General features: G+C 41.5%; 2 protein-coding genes across 8 annotated transcripts in view; one reads left to right on the top strand and one right to left on the bottom strand.

Annotated features, from left to right (window-relative positions):
- The window catches only part of LOC144026370 (protein phosphatase 3 catalytic subunit alpha-like), a 36,049-nt gene extending 22,923 nt beyond the window's left edge, over positions 1-13,126 (bottom strand). For both annotated transcript variants that reach the window (XM_077533018.1, XM_077533019.1), the window contains exon 1: positions 12,940-13,126. In XM_077533018.1, the coding sequence (XP_077389144.1) occupies positions 12,940-12,964 (25 nt within the window). In that variant the 5' untranslated portion in view covers positions 12,965-13,126. The remainder of the gene's footprint in view (positions 1-12,939) is intronic.
- Positions 1-23,000, top strand: part of LOC144026372 (ubiquitin-conjugating enzyme E2 D2) — a 50,970-nt gene that overhangs the window by 26,380 nt on the left and 1,590 nt on the right. For 2 of the 6 annotated variants that reach the window (XM_077533022.1, XM_077533021.1), the window contains exons 2-6: positions 2,974-3,055; positions 19,431-19,494; positions 20,570-20,601; positions 20,706-20,783; positions 20,856-20,961. In XM_077533022.1, the coding sequence (XP_077389148.1) occupies positions 2,996-3,055; positions 19,431-19,494; positions 20,570-20,601; positions 20,706-20,783; positions 20,856-20,961 (340 nt within the window). In that variant the 5' untranslated portion in view covers positions 2,974-2,995. Of the gene's footprint in view, positions 1-2,973; positions 3,056-12,434; positions 12,604-14,998; positions 15,154-15,527; positions 15,822-19,430; positions 19,495-20,569; positions 20,602-20,705; positions 20,784-20,855; positions 20,962-23,000 lie in introns of those variants that run through there. The other 4 variants (XM_077533024.1, XM_077533025.1, XM_077533026.1 and 1 more) reach the window with 4 other exon arrangements.

Raw genomic sequence — 23,000 nt, 5'->3', positions numbered from 1 at the left:
CGTATGCATGGATGGCATACAAAAAGATTGCACGTGTAAAAATCAAGCTGGCGTGCACAGCCAGTGAAGTGAGCACAACATGATTAATTGATGTTTCCTTCCAAAAAAAATAAATAAAAATTGCCTTCAAACATTATTGCGCTCTCCATTATAGAGCTACAAGCTTTGACTCTGCGTGAGTTATGGAGGCTAAAACATACTGTAATGAAGCGAGGGCTGCCACGGTTATCAGGGCTGGCTGCCTCTGTTCCGCAGTAAATGTCTTTCTTACATAATGAAGGCCCGCAGGCCGCTGCTGGAGCACTTTTGGCTTGACTGACGACGGCGGGGGTGATACGGCGAGAGTGCACAGCTGCACGTGAGGAGTCGCGTACACAAAAACAAGGCACGTTGAAAACCTCGCAATCGTACACGAGCGTGCGCAAACCTCACGATACGATAGGTATCGTGATACAGGTGTCATGACACGATGCGTATCCCAATACTTGATTCTTCAAGGCGATACGTATCCCGATACATTACATTAATTTTATCGCATTTTATAATAACAGTCATATGTATGCCGAAAGGGTATGTTTGTTATGCTGACTGACAAAAATGTTTTTGTTAGCAGCTCTTCTGGTTTACCACCTAGCGGCATGCCTGGTTTAAATGTGTACGCACTGCAGAGCAGGTAGCAGTTTTCACAGACACGCCGGGAACATTTATTAATAGGCATGAGCCGATATGAGCAAAAATATCAAAGTACCATATTTTTCGCGACTATAAGGCGCACCTAAAAGCCTTCAATTTTTTCAAAAGCTGACCGTGCGCCTTATAATCCGGTGCGCCTTATATATGGATCAATATTGAGCCGCAACTGTCAAGACGCTATCGGTGACCCTGCACGATCGGTGACGCGCATGCGCGGAAGATCCCGCCATCTTGGATCGCTAGCTAATGCTAATACTTTAGCTCAGGGAAAATAATAAAACAGCTGTTTATTCATTTTGGGAGTGAATGTTGTCAGAAAGCTGGTTTGTAATCTATTCATAAAGTTTGACTGACCTATCTGACTGTTTTGTTGACGTTCCCTTTAGCGCAGCACCATCTAATGGATGCGTAACGTAACCCCAGCCTCTACTTTAGCGACTTCATATGGAAAAAGTTTTAAAATATGTCATTCATTGAAGGTGCGCCTCATAATGCGGAAAATACGCTATTCAAATTACAGCTCTAAAATGTGCTTATTTGAAATATTTGGGGAAATACACATTCTATTTTGTTTTTAAACAAAATATAGGAAAATTGGTACATTAAGACACGTGCCATGTTAAGTTTATAAGTAAATAAATGTTGATATTCTTCCTTGCTTTCGTTTATCTTAGCAAGACAGTGTCCAATCACCGGTGAGCTATTTTTGCATTAATTGAAGGCAATTAACTTCAAAGACGCTGCTGGTTTTTATTTTTTAGGTACAATGCGAGCTGCAAAGGCAAACGTTAACTGCCTATTTAAAATCGATTCTGGCGCCTGCGTATCGATACGTGTATTGTAACGAGGCCCGCACCGATATATTGCCGTGTCGATTTTTTGGAGCACACCGTCAACCCGCATGAACGCACGCATGAGATCCGACGTCATAAAAAGGTATTGTGACACAGAATCCAGCGAGCCTGATGGAGCCCCATCAGTGCTAACACAGATAATGGCCTCGATCACACGCTAAAAGTAGGCCTGGCTCGCTTTCTCTCCATCCACACACAAACCAGCGCGCGCACACACAAACGTTCACTCTGCCACTTTGTCTCTGTTTTGCACTCCTCTGTTTATTCGTCCCTCTTCTCGATTGCCGTCCCTCTCCATATCTCTCTCTCTAATTGACGCTGTGAACACGCGACAATCTCCTCTGCGAGTGTTGGCACTAATGTCGGTCATGAGATTTTAATGTGAAATTCACACTTCCATTTTCCATTTTGAAGGTACAAGCTCCAAACCCGCAATCGACATGAGGACGTCCGGTGCCATTCTTAAAAATAACGTACCATTTAGAGCAGGGTTGTCAAACATACGAACCCCGACATAGTCACATTTTGGAGTTCACAAGTTTGCATAATCACAGAATTTTACGAGAGTATATTCTGTTTATTCACTGAAACTCACCTAATTGCTGTTTTGTGCTCAGATCAAAGCTTTGGCCAATATAAAATACTGCTTTGGCGCCATCTAGTGGCGTCTGATGTAAAAAAAAAAAAAAAAAAAAGTGAGGCATTGTAATGCTGTAACCTTGTCTAATAGGAAAAAAAAATGTTTTTCTACCAGAAGAAACTTTGTGGGTGAGTGTCAATTATTTGCTTGATTTCTATCCATGCGAATAAACGGGGGTTGACTGTACTGTAATTATGATATTTCAACGTTACAAACAGCACAGAATGAATTTGTTTGCACAGCAGCATATGCTCATTTGCTCCCAATAACGTGTAAATACGTTTTTTTTAAATGTTTTAAGTGTCCCAAAGACGTATTTATACGTTTTTTTTGGTTTTAGGTTTTGATGCAGCCTCTGAACTGCAAAGAACGGTTGCAGAAATGGTAGTTATTACACAAACGGCCAGCAGGTGGCAGCAGAGCAAAGGAGATCAACCAGGGCCATGTAGAAAAAAAGCTGAATTACTTACAATTTTAAATAGATTTGTGAAAACTGATGAAACTTAGCTCTCTTCTAATGCTAATTGCTGCAAATCGGAAACAGATAGAAACATACTTTTTTTTCCTGATGAAAGAAGAGACTGTAATCTTTTTTTTGATAGGTTCCATGCTTTTATAGCAATAGAACACAAGATTCTGTGGGCCTTGCAAAATCAGTCCAAATCTAGTAAAACAGCCGGGAGCGAACGGGATTGCGAAATGTGAACATGGCGGCGAGTGAATGAGTTAAATGAAATACTGCATTTGTGGAATATGAATTAAGCATTTTTTTTTTATCCATCTCAGGGGGCGGCCATTTTGCCACTTGATGTCCACTGAAAATGACATCACATGTTGTGACCGCCACGCGACCAATCCCAGCAAACAGGTGAGCCATGATGTGAGTTACCGTCCTGCCTTCAGTAGTCGGCACTCTGGAATGTGTAAGACGCGTTAGTTGGCACATGACGACTGCGCCTCATGTCTCAATAAGTAAGTAGGCCATTACGTCACCTTAAGAGTGACTACAACACATCAACACACCGGAGCACCCGGACACATCCCAGGACAGCAGCAGCTGCCAAACTGGAGCGTCTGCTTTGCGTCGCTTCACGCCGAGCGCTAAAACCATCTTTGCCTTTCAGGTAGGGGCCGATGAATATTTGAAAACAAAAAAAAAAGTCTGTGTACACCAGGCTGCCAGAGAACACAGAAGAGTTTCGGTTACTCATGCGTGTGACTTCAGAGTGAGTTCTGAAAAAGAGAACAAGCTGTGGTCAGCGTGTGACTCAGCGTCACCGTCCAGTGACGTACCGTTCTGCGCTTGATTGCACTACGCCGCACTGTTCTCGTGCAAGCAGGGAACACAAGCTCGTACATAAACAGTACATGAACCCAACGCGTGCGAGTTCCTGGTCGGAGGCAAAAGCGAGGCTTGTGTGTCCGTGCGTGTGCGCGTGCAAGTCATAAATGTGGAGCGTAGTGTGAAAAATAGGGCAGGTATGAGAGTGTCAAGAGCAGTCGAGACAGACCGAGCTGTGGGAGAGAAACGATATTTGGGTGAAGACCATTGGCAGAGCAGTACCGATCGACCATAAATGTCCTTTTCAACCGACCCCTGACCTTTTCATTTTGACTCAGAATGACATTGACTGTAATCATGCACTTGCACATGCCGACACTGAACACTGTTTTCGTAGATTTTCATCATCTTCATGGAAGAGATATTACTGTTGTTTCTAAAACGTGCGCAAAAACATCAACAGTGTATAAGCAACACGAACACTATCCTACAACATGTGGACAAAATTGTCGATAATGCAGGAACAACAAACACAGAATTTGTGTGTCAGGGTTGTGTAACGTGTAAAAAAACAAACAAACAAACAAAAAAACATAAAAGAGCCAGTCTTTTGAACGGCTCTTTTTTTACGTGAACGGCTCCCCTGAGAGAGCCTAAAGTCCCATCACTACGTTACTTTATCGTAGTTGATTGACTTTGTAGTTGCGACCAACATCAACACAATGCTATCCCAAACTCATGTTCAATCGCTAATCTCGGACACGAAGAAACCACTAATTAATTACGCCGTCATTGTATGATAAGGCAGAAGTGTCCGACGGAAGTGGCTAGCGGCTAGCTGTTAGCATTACCGAGTGTCTAGCTGGTAAGCGAGTTTGACAGCTGGTACCTGGATTACTTGTTTGTTTGTTTTTTCAATATTCTGGACAAAGGTTACTTTGTAATTCACTCTCCATGTTATTTAACAAAAAAAGGATAAATATACCTTTGTCTTCATTTATTTCATATTTTTGCCCATTAAAAAGAAAAACATTCAACTCGGTGCTGCTGTTATCATATTTTATCAAAGAATTTGGTTTCCAAATCATTTCAATGTTGGACTGACTTGTAACAAATAGCATTTCGATTGTTGTCAAGTGGGTCCTGGTCTATAATGTTTGGGAACTAGCCTAGAAACCGCCTCTGTTTGTGAAAGTATTGGCATGAAGAGTGGACAGTTTGTCTGAGGTGCCCTTGAGGATACTTTATTCACAGACTTAAAATCAATATTTAATGCCTGACACGATCCCTAATGCAGGTGCCCGCCTGTCTTCAGGGTGCTGCAACAGATTGAAGTTGGGGAAACGCACGAACTCTTGTCAGGATGGAGGTGCTGCAATTAAATCAATGACAGGAATTGGAGCACTATTGGGGGCAGCACGGGTGGGCTAGTGTTGCATTTTCCCACAATAACAAGAAAATTTTCCTGTCAAATTGGGGGGGGCAATTATCTCCAACTGTTGCACAATGGCAGACGAGATCACTTTTAGCCACATAATACCGCCTGTGAATAATCCCATTCATACTTCCTACTGTTTATGTCCTTCGGCTCACTCGCCACAGCTGAAATCCCGAGTGTGGAATCTATGAAGCGAAAAAGCTGCCAGCTCAGCCAAAAATCTCAACAGCAGCGCAGAGCAGTGAGGACGACGAGCTCATGACATGGCTTTCAACCAAAGCCCCTAAATTTGTTTGGGCTGCTCAAATAGCCAAAGTGGAGCACAATTTGATCAGAATCCACCCTCCCGTTATTAATAATGGCTCAAATCAAATTATAGGGATATTTCATTAGTTTCAGCGTCACAGGACACTCATTGGCGAGCGGCAGGAAGTGACTTCAGTGGCCAACTGAAATACTGCAGACGTGACTGGAAATGTCATCATCACTTCTTGTTTTGCGTGTCTTACTTGGAATTCCAGTCGCAACGCAGCAGACACGTCTAATTATGTCAACATTTAGCAGTAATAAATTTGATAAATAATAATAATAAGACTGAGGTCAAGTTGTATTTTACAATTTTAAAAATGTGCAGAATTTCACAAGTTACTCCGTGTTCAAGATTAGATAGCTCTTAACTCATTTGCTCCCAAAGACGTATTTATACGTTTTTTTATTTTTAGTTTTATTTTTTTTACGTTTTTTATGCTAGAGCAGACAGAAGGCTTTGATGCAGCCTCTGAACTGAAGAAAACGCTTGAAGCAATGGTAGTTATTACAAAAACAGCCAGCAGGTGGCAGCAGAGTATAAGAGCTCAAACAGAGCCATGTTGCAAAAAACACTTTTCCCCACTGTTTTAAACAGATTTGTGATGACACTTAGCTATATTCTAATGCCAATTGCTGGAAAACGGAAACAGATAGAAATATTCTGTTTTTTTCCCTGATGAAAGAAGAGATGCAAATTTTTCTTTTGGTATATTCTATGTTTTATAGCAATAGAACACAAAACTCCTTGAAAAAGCAGTCAAAATCCAGTAAAGGGGTTGCTTCAGTGAAAATGGGCGGGAGTGAATGAGTTAATAAGATTATGAAAACTTGGGAAAAAAATATTTGATTGTACATTTAGAACCGATATAAAATTTACGATTAATCGTAAGTTAACTATTGAAGTCATGCGATTAATCACAATTGAAATTGTTAATCGCATGACACCCCTAATATATACTTAATATTAAAATAAGTACAGTAGATTTGAAACACGACAATTGCATTAAGACATTATTTCTACAACAGACAAACAACAGGGTCCCTCATTGATACGTGTCTATTGTTCTTTAGGGATGTAACGATAATGGCAATATCGTGATATCGCAATATTAAAATTGCCACAATATATCGTCGTCGTCATGTCACAATTAAAAGCAGCACATCTGTTCAAAAAGAAAAAAAAAAGTCAGGTTGATTTCCATTTGTGCATTTCTAGCACCCTCTGATGGCTACTTTTTTTTTAAGTGCAGTTTAATTTTCACAAGGCATGTTTTGTCCCTCCTATGTTTAAAATCCACACTAATGGTCAGATGGAGGAGAACTTAATATTTTTTTTGAAACAAGTCAGTATGTGGAGGAACTCAATGTGTGTTTGTATTAGCTAATAAGTGCCTCAATATTAACTCTTTAACCGCTAAAAACGTTTAATAACGTTTAGTAAAATCATGATGTATGCCGCCATAAACGTTAACTGATGTTAACTATGTCTTTTTGTTTTGTTTTGTTTTTCTTAATCAATGGGCAATGCAATCTCTAATGGAGTGCTGCCAGGTCAATGGGTTGTGGAATCAAAAACACCCACTAACTATGGCCAGCAGGTGGCAGCATCATTGACCTTTATTTTATTTTATTTTATTTTTTTCTCTCTGTACCGCCAACCTCCCCACAATATCATGATAATTATCGTATCGTGATATTTGGATATTGTTACATCCCTACTGTTCATGCACATATATCTATGGATGTGTTAGCGATAGATGCGGGTTGCCTTCATCTTCCACGCGCCTTCATTCTGTTGCTCTGCATGAATAAATGAAACGGGAAGAAGTGGCGGATGAAAGAATGAGACCAAGGCTTAAAAAAAAAAAAAAGGAGAAAAAACTGGTATGTGACTCTTCATCGTGCGTGCGTATGTGTGTCCGCCATCTTTGACCGACGGGCTAATTGAAGGCGCTGATGATGGTAGAGGAACAAGCAAAGATACGTTTGAAGTCATTCAATTAATGCGCACGACACACATGAAGAGCCATCTGCGTACACGCACACACACAAACAAAAACAACAGCTCATCCCCTAACAGCCTGCCCTCATTAGACCCCCCCCCCCCTTTTTTTTTTTTTGCTCTCTGTTTCCCTCGCTCTCTCTTTCTCTCTCCGGAGTGCCTTCCCTATAAATAGACAGCGGCCTATTAGGACACACGCAGACCTGTCAAGGTGTGACCCGCCGCTGGCTCACGAGACGATATGACAATCCAACACGTTTATGCTGGTGAAATGCAGTTGACACGAGGAGGCCTTGGGGCAACCCTCAGAATGATGGGACAGCATGTTGCACCAAAAGGAAAGATGGCCAGAGTGCCCCCAAGCCATGCCGGAAGTGGCGGTTTGCCCGTGCGTGAGCGCATGAACGCATGAACGCATGCATATGAGATATGACAAAGCTTTGGTTCATGTAGGATGTTACTGTGAGCGTCGATACTACAATAAGCTTAAATCCAAAAGCAGGTTTGTGGGGCAACTACTTATTCTGTGTCAGATAAACTTTCATACAGAGCTGTGACATGGAAAACCCCCACAAAAGGGCGGCTCGTGACTCTTATAATCGAAAGAAATTGTGTATCCGCACAGGACTGTCTCAGAAAATGAGAATATTGTGATAAATTCCATTATTTTCTGTAATGCAATTAAATAATCAAAAATGCCATACATTCTGGATTCATTACAAATCAGCTGAAATATTGCAAGCCTTTTATTGTTTTAATATCGCCGATTATGGCGGGGGGGGGTTTTTTGTTTGTTTTTTGTTTTTTACTTGGTCTGAGGAAATATTCGAATATTTTTGAGATAGGATGTTTGAGTTTTCTTAAGCCAGGGGTGTCAAACTCATATTAGCTCAGGGGCCACATGGAGGAAAATATATTCGCAAGTGGGCCGGATCGGTAAAATTGTAAAATAATTTTTAAAACATTGCCGTCAATTACATGCAGATTTTCGCTATTTGTGGGCCAGCCCTAAATTGTGGGGCGCATCTGTACAAATATTGTCCTAATTTTTTTTTTTGCATAAACCTGTATATTGTTCACTGATTGTGTGCCGGGTGCCGTTAATGAAGTTATAAGGATGTTAATCCTTGTCATATGTGTAGTTGAATGTGTCTTATTCAGCATGTTTGTGTTTGATTCATGTTTTTATTTTTTAAACAAACTAACTTTAAATTGTGTTTAAAATAACGACATTCAGAGCAACTCCATGTACAAGTTGCATTGCTCAACTGAGACTTACTTGTGTAATTATGAATTTATAAGCTTTGATTGTGGCCGGCTTATTAATTGGGCCTACATTTATTTATTTATTTATTTATTTATTTATTACACTTTATAAAACCATCTCACGGGCCGGATTAAACCCCATTGCGGGCCTGATCCGGCCCCCGGGCCTTATGTTTGACACCCCTGTCTTAAGCTGTAAGCCATAATCAGCAATATTAAAATAATAAAGGGCTTGCAATATTTCAATTGAAAAAAAAAAACATTTTCCTAACCTATACAACTCAATTGAATTTCATTGTTCAAATCATTTTGATAGGGAAACTAAAAAAAATACAAATCTGAGATGTGGTTGCACAAGTGTGCACACCCCCTTATAACCGGCAGTATTCAGAATCAACTTGTCGCCATTAAAGTGTGTCGGATTGACTTCAACTTGTTCAGTTGTTCTCGTAGGCGTTGTTTTTCTTTCTCATGGAACACCGACTGCTCAAACTGTTTACAATTTCCTGTGATAATTTTAAAAAAAAAACATTTTTTCCCCCTGTTTACATTTTTGTCCAGCATAAAGTGAAGATCACTGATGTGCCGCCAGACAGCCAGCAGTCACATGACCGCGGCTGTGACTCGTGCACAGCGAAATGAAATGCGGCCATGACTCACACTGCCGACCGCAGTTGTGCTTACAAACCAAAACGTGAACTGTAACAAAAAGTCTCTTGGAGGGCATCAGAGTGAAACGCAGCTTTGCCACAGACAACGAATGACGTAAGCTCACGGAGGCATCGAACACTTGCAATCGGTTTATTCGCCGATCCTCGCCTCGCCTTCTTATCGCTCGTCGCGTCAAGCGAGCCTGGAGCGACCGCAACTTATTTCAACGCGATGCCATGAAGCAGTTTGTTTGTATCGGCGATTCCGTTCACGCTGATAAGAAATGGATACAATAACAGATTGGTCCCTGCATTTTATCGAGCCACAGCCAAAAAAAAACAAAATGACACAACTGAGTGATGCTATTATTTGATGAAGCTTGCTCAGGTTTAGTTTCGGCGAGCAATGACCACATTTTATGATAGCATCATCAATTTTTGCAGCTTTCAGTCGGACTGAAGACGTAATGGAGAAGGACGGAATCGTTTTTATACGATCGACATTCTTCTGCGCTTCTTGCTTCCAACCTCTATGCATGGAGTAGGACTGCTCGATTATGGAAAAAATAATCATTGCAGTTATTCTGGCAAGAACTGAAATCCTGATTTTTTGGTACAAAACGAGAAAATGTTTAAGCAATTAAAAATCTTAAGAACAATTAAAAAAAATAGAAACACTATAATTATGTAAGTTACCTTTTGGACCAAAAATAATTATAATAATATATATTAATAATAATATATAATAATACTAATACAAAAAAAAATCTTTATTTATTTTGGCAAATTGGTACAAAACAAGAAAATGTTTAAATGTAAAAAAAAATAAAAATAAATTAAGATAAATAAAATTATTTGAAACTATAATTATGCAAGTTACTTTTGGATGAAACAAAATGTATTAAATTAGTTATTTTAAAATTTAAAAAATGTGTAAATATTTTTTTTTTAAACTCAAAAATTAGTATGAATCTTTTTTGTGCTGATTTTGTTATTGTGGCGTGTAATAATATAATATTAATATATAATAGAATTATTGAAATTATTAATTATTGAAAATTGCACAGCCCTAGTATGGTAACCTGGCAATAGCCAGATGGTACCTCTCCACAGTACTGTAATTTTGTCGGGAAAAGGCGGGACATTCTGTATAATAATTCGAGCTGATTGGATGATGCGTCATTCTACACCTTTTGTTTTAACCAATCACGGCCACGGGTGAAAATTTCCTCTTCCTTTTTGTCTAAGGGGGGAAAAGCAGGAACATCTTAGCAGCTAGGAATGCTCGAAGCGCCTCTCGCTGTTCAACATTCAACAAGGAAACGGTGAGTAATTCTTTGAGTACAGAATTAATTGTAGCGTCCATTCGTCCATGTTAGGTTTGTTTGTTAGCCCCTGTGTCGGCGCTGGCTTCCTGGTTTCGTCACAGTTGCATATCCCGCCCCCAAACACAATGTTGCTCTGTGATTGGTCCAAACGGAACAGCGTTTATATGCGGGAGCTGTACAAGATGTATTCGCCGGAGTTACTAGCATGGAGTATTAGCTAATATTATTAGCCAGTGTCTCGGAATATGTCTGTAGATGCCATCCATCCATTTTCTTAACCGCTTGCTCCTCACAACTGGTTCGCGCGGGGGCTGGAGCCTATCCCAGCTGGCTTCGGGCAGTAAGAGGGGGACACCCTGGACTGGTTGCCAGCCAATCGCAGAGATGCCACAACAATAAACGCAAAAAATGGATCGCGTCACTACTTGCCTTGACCTCACGTGCAATATCAGGAATGACGATTTTTTACGCTATGCGATTGAGAAAGGCGCCAAAAGATCGATCGCTATGCCGTCCTTGCTCCAGCAAGACTCCTTGGCGGCCTTTTCACACGGTCGCCTCTCCCTCGCTCGCTCTCTCACTGAGCCCGCCCCCACACTTTCTGTCCATTCCTGCGGGTATGCTTTGTCCTTTGGCTCCATCTCCGAGCACTTCGATCTGACAAACAGCACGAAAATCCATAACATGGGAAGTACCCAGCTCAGTCTCGCCGACACGGTGCTGTCTGTGTGACTGATGTCACCGACGACGTCCCCCCCCCCCTTCGGCGCAAACACGTGAAATCATTCTCACCAGGTGTGATGAATTGCTTTGTGGTGTTGCTTCTGTTTGTCAGTGAATGACAGCTTTCTGGTGTGTTATTATGGCTAATGCATAAGGAGGGTACACGCTGCTCGATTGCTCTGATGTGGAGGCAGCTGAGCTCTGGTGGCCCAGATGTTTGCAACACAGAGGGAGAGTCATGATGGCGTACGTGAAGTGAAGGGGAGTCACTTAAGGAGAGGAGGAAACAAACATCCGTTCGTCCATTTTCTAAAACCCGTCGAGAAGCCAGAGTCTGTCACAGCTGACTCCTCTTGAGGTCAAGGTACACCCCGAACTGAACAGCGGCCAATCGCAGGACTGACAGACATCTTGAAGCAATGTAGGTACGTTGAAACGGTAATAGTCATTTAAAAATGTTTACATTTTGACAACATCTTCACTTTGCAAGTATGTCCTTGTTTTCACACACTCCGGATTCCAGTGTTTATAGCAGAGGGGGTCCAAACTTTTTCATTTGAGGGCCACATACAGAAAATCGGAAGGACGCAAGGGCCACATCATGTTATGAAGGGAAATTGTGTTTCGTCCTAAAAATTGAGAAACATTCAGAAAGGGGCATGCCCATTCGGCTGTTTCCCTCAACTATACCACCCTGTCACAAGCTCTCTTTCTGTGAGGCAACCACTCATCCACAATAATGCCAGAGGGGGGGGGGGGGGCCATTCAATAATATCAGTAATTTCAGGGAATCCAGATACTGTATGCCAGCAACCGCCGTGCACATGCGCAAGCGTGCCGTGTAGTTGTGCGCGCGCACGACACATATAGCAACTCGAAAGTGCACATAGTCCAAAGGTCTACGTGCAAAAAAAAAAAAAAAATGCAAGCACCCTCCCCTCCTTCTGGAGGAATACCGGGGCATGCCCGAGCGACGCGTCCAGCTGTCAGCTCCGCTTCTTCCGGCAGAGACCTTGTGACTTTATTACGAGTGGGTTGACCAAACATCGTCGCCTGTGACAGAAGACTGACTGCGTGTGTGTGTGCGGGAAGCGTGTCAGCCTTGTAGTGGTGGCTAACATCCGCACGACAATCCAAGCACCAACATACCCTCTCCTCCCTTCGACACATGAACTATCCCATCATCCAATGATGCAATAACGCCATCAGTGCGGCACGAACCGCCGTCGTCATCATCGTCAGCTCGCTCATCTGCAGCCCAGCACATCCTCTCGCTCCATTTTGTCTCTCATTTGACCGCCAGGGAAACGTGAGGGGAAGCCGAGGAGGAGGCTGGAGGAGCGGCGGCCACTCTCGAACGCTTCGGCGGGCCTTGACGGGAAGACGACCGCGCGCGTGGGGGATTTAAAGGTGCCACGGTGGGGGATGTCTTAAGCTAATAGAGGCGAAAACACGAAAAGGGGGATGCTGGAAAAGTTTGGACTTGTACCCTTCGCGTTTATTACAATCGATCACCTGACTTGTGTCTAAAAATACAACTAGACCGCCAATGTAGGTCAGCCTTTGGAATAAGCAGACGCGCGCACGCATAAACATGACGTGCACATTAAAAATTCAGCATATGATAGGCAGAAATGTTGTAAAATGCCCCTCGCGGCAGCATCCTTTCCCTCCCTCCCCTCCTCTCGTCGTCGCGACATCATCGCCGTGACCACATTCGCGCCGCACGGCAAAACACGCGCCAGCCTTTTTACCTTTATGTCTGCCTTTCGCTGTCATCGTCACACTGCTCGTCGTTTCATTGGAACAAGACGCTCACGTCTCCCACTCGCTGGCTTGTGCCTCCTTCTATCACTCCGTGGGTGACTCTGGAGGGGGAATTATTCAGTAACAGCCAACCACCGCTAGGAGTAGTGCGCGCCCACGGAGCCAAAAACAAAAAAAAAAGCACCCACCCCTCCTCCTCCTCCTCCTCCTTTGGAAAATGGGGTATTGCCTCGCTGAGGAGTGAATTCTAATAGAATAACGAGGGGAAGACCCTGATTGTGTCGTGTGGCGCCGGATACCCAAACCACCCCCCGCCGCTACCCCTCCCCACCCACCACTTCTCATCTCCCGCCCCCCTCCGAAAAGGTCGAGAGGCAGGCACGTGCACGGTTGACTTTATTGGGTGATAAGGTGCTAAGATATAACAAGCGGGAATGAACACTTGACAGCGTGCTACAAAAGGGGAGGGGGATGATCACATCCGAATCAGTGTGCGCACAATGTACAGTCGCCGTCGCTGGCCGTGCATCGTTCGCCATGATGGGCATGCCGACATTTGATCAGCCGGTCTGCGGGACTTGCGTTGCAGCTGGACATCCTTGTGGGGGTCGGAAGCGAGGTGGGGGCTATGTGCGTGTGGGGGGGTGGGCGGTCTCTGATCTGTCACACACTGTTGCGTCGTCGGGTCTTCCTGCTGCGGGTGTCGACGACATGCGCAGGCTGCCGCAGTGGCATCACTCGGCGGAGTCTCCGTCCTCTCTCGCTCGGGGAAATCCAGATGTTGTTGCAGAGATTGTTCGCGGCTGTTCTGGCGGCATGCTTGAATCCCGGATTTGTTTTGGTGAAGATACTGGGGGTTGTAGGAATTAAGGGGGTTTGGGGTGTCGATTGCAGGAAACTGGGGCTCTACCTAATGACGCGCCCTGCAAAACAATGATGTGCAGCTGGTCGGCAACAGCCCGGAAAGGCGAGAAAAGAAACTCCCACGCATATTCACGCTCACGCTGACGACGTGCGTAGATGCACACACGCACTCGGACTAATACTGCCATCCTGTGGAGGTTTACAGTTACACACACTTGAAATGTTTTGTCACGTGGTCTTCATTGACACTTCAGGCATACTTTTTAATAACTTGCTAAACAGAACTGGCAAATGTACTCACACCGAAAGCACGCTGAAATTTGTAACTGAGAAGGAAAAAAAAATACATTTTACATTTTTTTTAGTGCTCGTTTGTTGTTTGAATTTGGGGCAACAAAAAAAGAAAAGAAAAAAAACGTCTGTGTGGCGCCATCTTCAGGTTAAACACTGGGATAACACAATTTGGCTGTTTGTCCTCTCATTGGACGAGAAGTGATTTATTACGTCACTTGTGCAATATGACGTAGTCGCCCTGCCACTCATCGGCTCAGTCTCGTACGCGCCTCCTTAGCGAGTTGGAGGTTGAGTAGTAGTGTTTTGCAAGCGTTTTTATACTGATTTTCAAGTTAGCGATTTATTAGCATTTGGTTAGCTAGCATAGCTTGTCGTAGTATAGAAACGATGCGCGATTGACGCAGTTGAGACGAAGCGACCGGTGGCAAACACATTCGCGCAAGTTGGTAAATTTGAACTGGAAACCACTCATGGCGTCGCAACAGCCAATCCAGCGTCGAGAATATACTTACTGCGCCACGCACACGTGTTGTCCGAAAGAAAACTACAAACATGGCATCCTGTGCAGTTAGTGTAGAGAAATAATGTTGGCTAAAATAATCATTGTGGTCTGAAGAATAAAGGAGCAGGCTTGGAGAAGTGAGGAAGTTGGTATATTTGGTCAGTGTACTTGTTTAACAGCTGTTAATGAACTCAACAGCAAAAAAAAAATACCTGTGTATTTGCCCCCATCTCATGGGGCGGCCATTTTGCCACCTGCTCTCAACTGAAAATGACATCACAAGTAACGACCAATCATAGCTCAGCTTGCAAACATCACATGACCAACTCCAGGAAACAGGTTGTGGTCAGCAGTGCTTCATCCCCACTGAGACGTCGGATGGTGGACCAGAATTTCCTTGTAGCGGTCCAGAAATCGTTCTCCGTCAACCTCACCAAATTCCTTCCACGGCCAGGTTTTTGCCTCAGTGACCACCAAACTGCATTTAATTTGTTACACAGTACAAAAAGGCCAAAAGGCTCACTAACACAGAGTTGGACAGGTTTGTGATCAATATTGTCTTAATTGCAATAATGACCTTCTTTGAATGTGAAAAAAAAAAAGTTTTAGATCTTTGCATCTGCCCCACAAAAACTGGGAGCAAAACAAAATTGTATTGTGTTTATGTTGGTGTTCACTGTACAATGTACAATTTATTAAAATGCACAATTCTGAACATCCGGGCATTTTATGGTGGGTTGAGTTAGAAAAGGCATCAAGTGGGGGAAAAAATGAAAAAATTGTGCCAAACAAGTCATGCAAGTGACTCGTTGTGACGAACCTTTTTATGGGCGAAGGAGTCAAAACAAAATACTGTAAACCTTAACCTCTAGCTTTTCCACAGAGGTCGATGTATTATTGTGAAGGGGCGCCGTCGGATATTCTGTCATTGTTCCTGTGGTGTGGGCACAGGCCCGCTGTGATTTGGTAGCTGCTGCAGTAGGAGGAAGGACCGCGGGTCTACCCCTTCTATCGTTTAGTTTCGAGTCGGAAATCTGTCGGTATCTCCTTGTAGTAGCGATCTGCGATCGTTTTGAGTGTACTCTCATCACCTTCTATGATAATTACGTCGGTGTGTTATCAACGGACTGAAATTAATCGCCATTTTAACCGCACGTTTTCCCTGGCAGAAGCGCTAGCACAACAATGGCCCTGAAAAGAATCCACAAGGTAAGGAAGTGAGCGCAGAGGCCCTGCATTTCGCCGTGATGTTGGGGATTTTATTCCGAGCTTGTCCGTTTGCCGACAAGACGTGTTTTGGCTGCACTGCGCTCCGCATAATCGTGTGATATTGTCCACATTGTCGTCACTGGCCTGCACTTCGACGATAAACCGCAGCCAGCGACGAGAGTTTGAGGATGGAGCAATGCGCCGCTTTTCTGTATCACTTAACGGGCCACCTCGATTTTACACTCAAGTGGCCGTTTCCAGTGGCTGGCTATCTTTCATAGGCTTACCTTAAACACGTTTAATCGCCATATGTTAGGCTGTTTAAAGTCGTTATGGCGTTCCTGCGTGATCATTTGGTCTTCATTCACCCTTACTTACTTAATTTGCCCCGGTGGTTGGCGAACGATGATAAACTAGATGCTTCCTTCTGATGAAGCTAAGCTAACACATGAACACTAATGTGAAACTTGATTGTAGTCGCGTCTAATTGTGTTTGCCGTCAATCGTATCGCATTGCTCAATCGCCCATTAAGATACGATGCTAGCTAAGGTTAGGATTTTTTTTATTGTTCATATTAGTGGCTACACATTTGACAGTTGTTCACCTAGCGGCTATGCTAAAGCGAGCTACATTAAACAACGACCCCTTCCGCTTGCCTAATTATTGTCAAAATCGCTCATTTGGACCTTTTTAGTGAACGATTTAACCAATGTAATGTTAAATATGAACGGATGTGTTCCGTTTGCTCTTTTCCTGACAGTCCTGACGCGAGGACGGATGTCAGCTAAAGTAGTTTATGCTTGTGCTGTTTTTCATCACATTACTTTGACGGTGCGCAACCTTGAATTGTATTTTTACGAGATTGTGTCAGGAAAAAGAAAGTCACAGTTTGTAATTTTTTTCGTGTTTTTTGCCATCGACATAGAAGCCGACCGTGGGAAAGCTGGAAATGATGTTAGCAGGCCCCACGCGTCGTTCGGCTGACGTCGCTAGTGACAGCGGGCGAGCTGCAGGACGACGACATACCGTTTCTTGGATAATATTAGCTGCTCGTTGTCGGGCTAGTGTGAATTCGCCCGCCGTAAATCTTATTCCGTGTTGATGTTGTAAGAGATGCGCTCGCTAACATGTGACGCAAAGCTAACGTTTGTACAGCTGCGGCGGCTACTAAACGACCAACTAGTAGTTGACTCGGACCTTGTCTGTAATAACGTTGTTGTTGTGACTTAGTCCTTTGTTTTGTCACAGGCACTACCTGCCGTACCTGGACAAGAACTATTGCATAATGGCGGTGATTCAATAACAATACCCAACTGCCATTTACGATTTCAGTATGGAGCAAATTTGAATGGACTAAATAAACACTTTCTGTGAAATTCCCCCCCAGATATCAAACCAAACAATACTACCACTAACAATAATCACGGTTTAAAAATGAGGATGGAGGAAGCAGAGCTTTTTGAATTTCATCCTTTGTTATTCTCAAATGAAAACGGCAGTAAAACAACAACAAAATACGGAGCTTTCTACAACCCACTTTTCCCCAAGACAATAAAAAAGGAAAGATATTTTTATTACATTAATACCTGTATTTGTTGATGTGAAATCTTTCAGTACAATTTAATCTCATAAAACTCAAAAATATCTTTCATGAGTGTTAAAGCGTGTGCGTGCATATGTATAGGGATGTACCAAAAACACCAAAAGAAATTATCGTACTGTATCAAAGAGGTTATGTTCATACTCCAGTTAAGTTATTATTTTTTTTGGCCAATGTGTCTTGTATCTGATTTTCCATGTCAGTGTAAAAAGTAACATTACAACTTTTTTTAAATCCAACCCAAGCCACTGACATATGTGGATATAAATCAGCATGGACCAGGTGAACCATAAACAACATAGGACTTCAAATTAAATAGATAGCCCCTGTTTCTGCTATTCCTTGATTGGTTTGTTTCGGGCAGTATTTGATACAATTACAAAATGGGCATAATTGTAAACAAAAATAAAAGATTATTAATACTGATATATTTTGAGTCGTTTAAATTTATATATTTGCACCTTTTTTTTTCTTTTTTTTTTTTTCTAACGACTAATAAATCTTGTTTGGTCCAAACGGAACTTGCATAATTATAGTGTTGCAAAGAAATTGATTTATTTTAATATTTTTTTCTAATTTAAACATTATTTTGTTTGGCACCAAAAATCAAATGATTGTCCTAATCGTGATTGTGATTATTACCAAATTAATCGGTATTAATATTTTCTTCATGATCGAGCAGCCCTAATTCACGGTTACTACGCTTAACCAGCGACCTGTTTCGAAGGTTTCTAATCATTAAGCTTCTATTCTCAAATGTGTTTGTTTGGCCACATGAAGAAAATAAAAATGTTTTGATTGTTGCAACATATTAAAAACATATTTACGAATCACTACATATATGTACTCATGGAGTCAAATAAGTAGGTTTGCATTTTAATATTGCCAGTCAAAATTCACGTTCTTTGCACCTCATATGAACACATTTGGAATGTAAAACTTGCAACAGGTGTTGAAGTGGCACAAATTGCTTATGTCACGTACGCACAGAAAGTCAGAGGCAGAAGCGAAGCTGTTTGTTTGACGGTATGGGAAGATAGTAAAAAAAAGTGTGGGAGCATTTCATACTGAAACACAACACAAGGCAAGCTCTGTGACTTGTAATCATTGCTGACCTTGCTCTCCGCCTAGTATGAAGCTGTGTGCCACCCGTAATAAGCTAACATTTATAATCAGCGAGGTTAACATTAATGTAACTTACAATCATATCATTAGCCCTGTGGACGGCGAGGTGACGAGGACTTTCTATTATTTCTGACCACCGTCAAAATTGGGTTAAGTTTAATGATGCAAATATTTGTTTTCTTTTGAGGTGTCTTCATTTGAATTTGAACTCTTCCAAAACTTCGAGTAAGAGCTGCTCTAAGATCATAAATGCACAGCTCTGAACCTGTTTTATTATTGTGTCGCATGCTAAACGGCTCGCTACTCAAGTGAAGTTGCATAAACAAAAGGGTATTAATACTTAAATTAATTTGTGTGTTGTTGATGCAACAAATGCCAAGATTAACATTTTTATGTTTGAAAATGAACCACTGAAAATGTTTCTAGACAAGAAAACACAGTTGGTTTGCTTTGTACAATGCGAATTTATGAAATAACTGTTGAAACTTGATGACATAAAGAACAATCCAATTTGGTCCGTCCTTGTTAAGTAAAATGTTTAGTTTTGTCTCCTGTATTCATAATTGTTGTTTAAGGAAGCAGAAATAATTTATTTGCTTCATTATTCAATAGAATTTTCAGTTGGATACTGGATTACTTCCCCATTATATTGTTGTTTTGTTATTGTTCAATAAAACCTTTGCTTCAGGTTCCCTGGATTATTAACCTGGTAAAATGTGAGTTTGTTTTTGTTTTTCTTTTTTTTCTTTTTTATGCTTTGTAGTTGATTTGTATTATAAAGATTTTTGTAAGGGCCAGGTCCTGAAACTTCGATGTAAATGATTTTGCTTCTATTTAACTAAATTTTCTGCTATTGTTTTGTTGTTGTTGTTGTTTGTGTTAGGAATTGAATGACTTCGCACGGGATCCCCCAGCCCAGTGTTCTGCTGGACCAGTAGGAGATGACAGTACGTTTACCACCACACACTGCCATATTCACGTCAATTTTCTATTACTACTGAACAAAAATACAAATGCAGCAGTTTTGTTTTTGCTATATTAACGAAACCCGGCTATATTCTAAAGCTAACTGTTGCAAAACGGAAACAGATACAACCACACTTTTTTTTTTTTTTTTTTTTTCCCTTGATGAAAGAAAACACTCTAATCTTTCCTTTGGTAGGTTCCAAATTTTTATATCAATAGAACACAATATTCTGCGGGTCTTGCAAAATCTGACAAAATCCAGTAAAACAGCTGGAAGCGATGGTTGGGAGTGAATGAGTTAATGTTAAGTGTCAAATCAAATCAATATCGGGACACAGCAGTGTAGTTTGGGTTGTTATACATCTAGAAATGAGAAAAATAAAGGCTGCTGCAGTATTAAATCTCCACAGTCTCTATTTTGCTGCAGTTGTCCTTATTCTTGCAGCCCTCAGTCTCCACCCAAATAAACTCGTTTCATTATGTGGCCAACAGGGAGACCTTTGTTGTCCTGATTTTTTTTTTTTTAGTGTGTCTTTTTAAATGATGTGTTCAATGTGGTGCGGTTTTTGCAGCTTCTCTCACTATTTTATTTGGGGGGGGGACTAGGCGGGTGCAAGTAGATTTGAGCCGAGTCTACTTGTGCATTGGGAAAAGGGGGCAATAGTTCACCGACTGACAGCCTTTAGGAGAGGCTGAGTGGAAGCTGAGCACCTCCACAGCATACCAACTAGTCCCTTCTAATTGCTACTATTCAGCTGTTATCACACTGGCTTGAAATTGTTCTGCTGAAGCATTTTCGAAATAACATTTCCGTAATATGTTTGCATAATAACTTATTTGTTGTCGCTCTCAAGCCGTTATTGAATCGTTTGATCGGTCTCACTGGTAGACTTCTGTGGTGTTAGAACGACACGTACAAATATTTGTCAAGGGGATATTTAAAGTTAAATGCTAATTAAGTTGGCACCATGAGAAATACTTTTGATGTTAGTTTGTATTTTTTTTAAAATCTCCCAACTACTGTGCCCTCCTAATCAATTCCACTGTTTCATTCAGGTTTTCATTGGCAAGCCACAATAATGGGACCTGTAAGTATTCACCTCAGAGGTCACTTTCATGTTGACAGGTTGACTAGCTTGATTGTATAAACACGATTTAGCTTCTTCGTGGATGTTTTTGTCTCCCGCATCAGAATGACAGTCCTTACCAAGGCGGGGTTTTCTTCTTGACTATCCACTTCCCCACAGACTACCCCTTCAAACCACCAAAGGTATGCAAGCAGCGAGTGGTTGTGTCGCTTTTCGGTGTCTCCCTTGCCTCACGTTGACCTCGTCTTCCTCAGGTTGCATTTACCACAAGAATTTACCATCCAAATATCAACAGCAACGGCAGCATTTGTCTTGACATCCTGCGGTCACAGTGGTCTCCGGCTCTCACCATCTCCAAAGGTAGGCGCTTTCGTGCTTGCTCACCTTCAAACTCGCACAGAAAAACATGTGGACACGTTGGGATCGCTGCACAATCGTTTCTTGGAAGCAAGCAAAGCTGTTAGATTTGCCATCTATTTATTTTGAGGCCAAATCAGTGTATAGGTGGCCAAATGTTGCCGTCCGATTTCATGAATGAAGATTCGGACGGATGAAATTATTGGTCGTCATTACTCGACGTTTAGATGGCGCCGTCGTAGCCTCTTTTAATGTACACGTATTGTCGCGTTGGTGAACGGAACAGGTCAAGCGGCAGAACAAACAACAACTTCTATAATGACAATTTGCATGTAACTGTCGCCGCAACTGAGCCGGAAAACGACAGCTCCGAACGCGCTTGGCTTCCCAAAACAAATCCCGTGTTGCCTTCACGGACCGTCCACACCATGGGAAACTACCCAACCCGCGACCCACCCACAAGGATTGCTATAGAATGCTTGTGGTTTTTGAAATCAAGTCGGAGATGTTGCGTCATCAACACTTTAGCATGTGTGCGTTTACTGACTGAAGTTTTATGTTTTAAATATGTATGTTGAATGTATTTATAAATACAGTGTTTACATGTCATGTTTCATGCAACTTGAGAAGTATGTGTTGAAGTGGTAAATTGTAACTAGTAGAAAAAATATATATTAAAAGGCTTTATTTGTCTTTGTCTTAAGATCCTATTCTATATAATCGATATGATATTGTTTATTATAATCAACTTTTTGTTGGGTAAAAAAATTAATTGAAAAGGGACCTTGAACTAAATAATTGCACATGATATTGCAATCGCAATTTTTTGGGGGGGAAAAAAAATCGCAATTAGATTATATTCCGTAATTGTTCAGCCCTAGTTCAAGCACACACTGCTTCGATCAAACCGTTTGGAAATTCAGAGTGTTGTTCAAATGTGCCGTTCGTTTATTAGTCAAGTCGACTCATCTTTATATAAGAGCGCCACAAAAAAGGAGTGCCAGAGCCCAGTTGCATCGTCAGAACACGTAAACGAACCAATTGAAGCACGAGCTGCTCGTTGCTTTATAACATTGGCTGCGTTCGTTCGGAAATTAACGGGAGGCTCGAGTGCTCAAACACTTTGAACAAAAACACTTTGACTGGTGTGAAGGTGTCAGAGTGACTTTCTGAACGCACCCCATTTTGACGGCAGCAAACGAGTTTGATGCTGGGCAAAACTTTGCTTCGAACTACAAAAAGTTTTTCTTTTTAATTGAAAATGGCTTACCTGAAGTACTGTTTTACATTCTTTTGCACCAGTTATGAATGTTACTTACGTTAAGATTAATTTAAAATCAGTATACAATATTTTCTGGACATTTTGCTGAGGTTTTATTTTTGAACAAATTAAAGCTTTATATACATGTTTGTTGGGTTTATTACTTTGTTTAAAATCATAATTGTCAACAATTAAATACAAATTGAGGTTTTTGTTTTTTGTCCATATCACCCAGTGTCAGACTACGCTCCAATTTTAATATATACAAGTCGCACCTGTGTGCAAGTTTGTAGGACCAAACTATGAAAAAGTGTGAAGATACATGCAGTTGTGTATGTATATTGTAAAAAGACTTGTACTTCTTTTGAGATGCTCAACTCCATTTTTATAGGGCACAAGAACAACCACAAGAAAGTGTGAATAGAATTCAATAGAAAGACTTTATTGAGACGTTTTATGACACAGATGCAGCAAAATTGAGGTTATGAAAAACATAAGACAACCAGTAATAAAATAAAAAAGAATAAGGACAAACATGTAGTACGCACTGCAGGATGAGGATAAATGTTCCCACGGCTTGAAAACTTTTTTTTTTTTCTTCTATCCCTGGTTAAATATTTTATTTGGTTAATTTTTACTTGTAGAAGGAAGTTAAAGACCTAAATACCTTCACTATTTTCAGTTGCATGTATAAGATAGGGACATTAGTGCCTCATATGTGATAACATCATCATCATAAGCCTCACAACTTATAATAATTATTTTTACACAAATATGTAAC

Source organism: Festucalex cinctus, chromosome 9 (genome assembly GCF_051991245.1).
Source record: "Festucalex cinctus isolate MCC-2025b chromosome 9, RoL_Fcin_1.0, whole genome shotgun sequence".
Lineage (NCBI taxonomy): Eukaryota > Metazoa > Chordata > Actinopteri > Syngnathiformes > Syngnathidae > Festucalex > Festucalex cinctus.
This window is presented reverse-complemented; position numbering and strand designations above follow the sequence as displayed.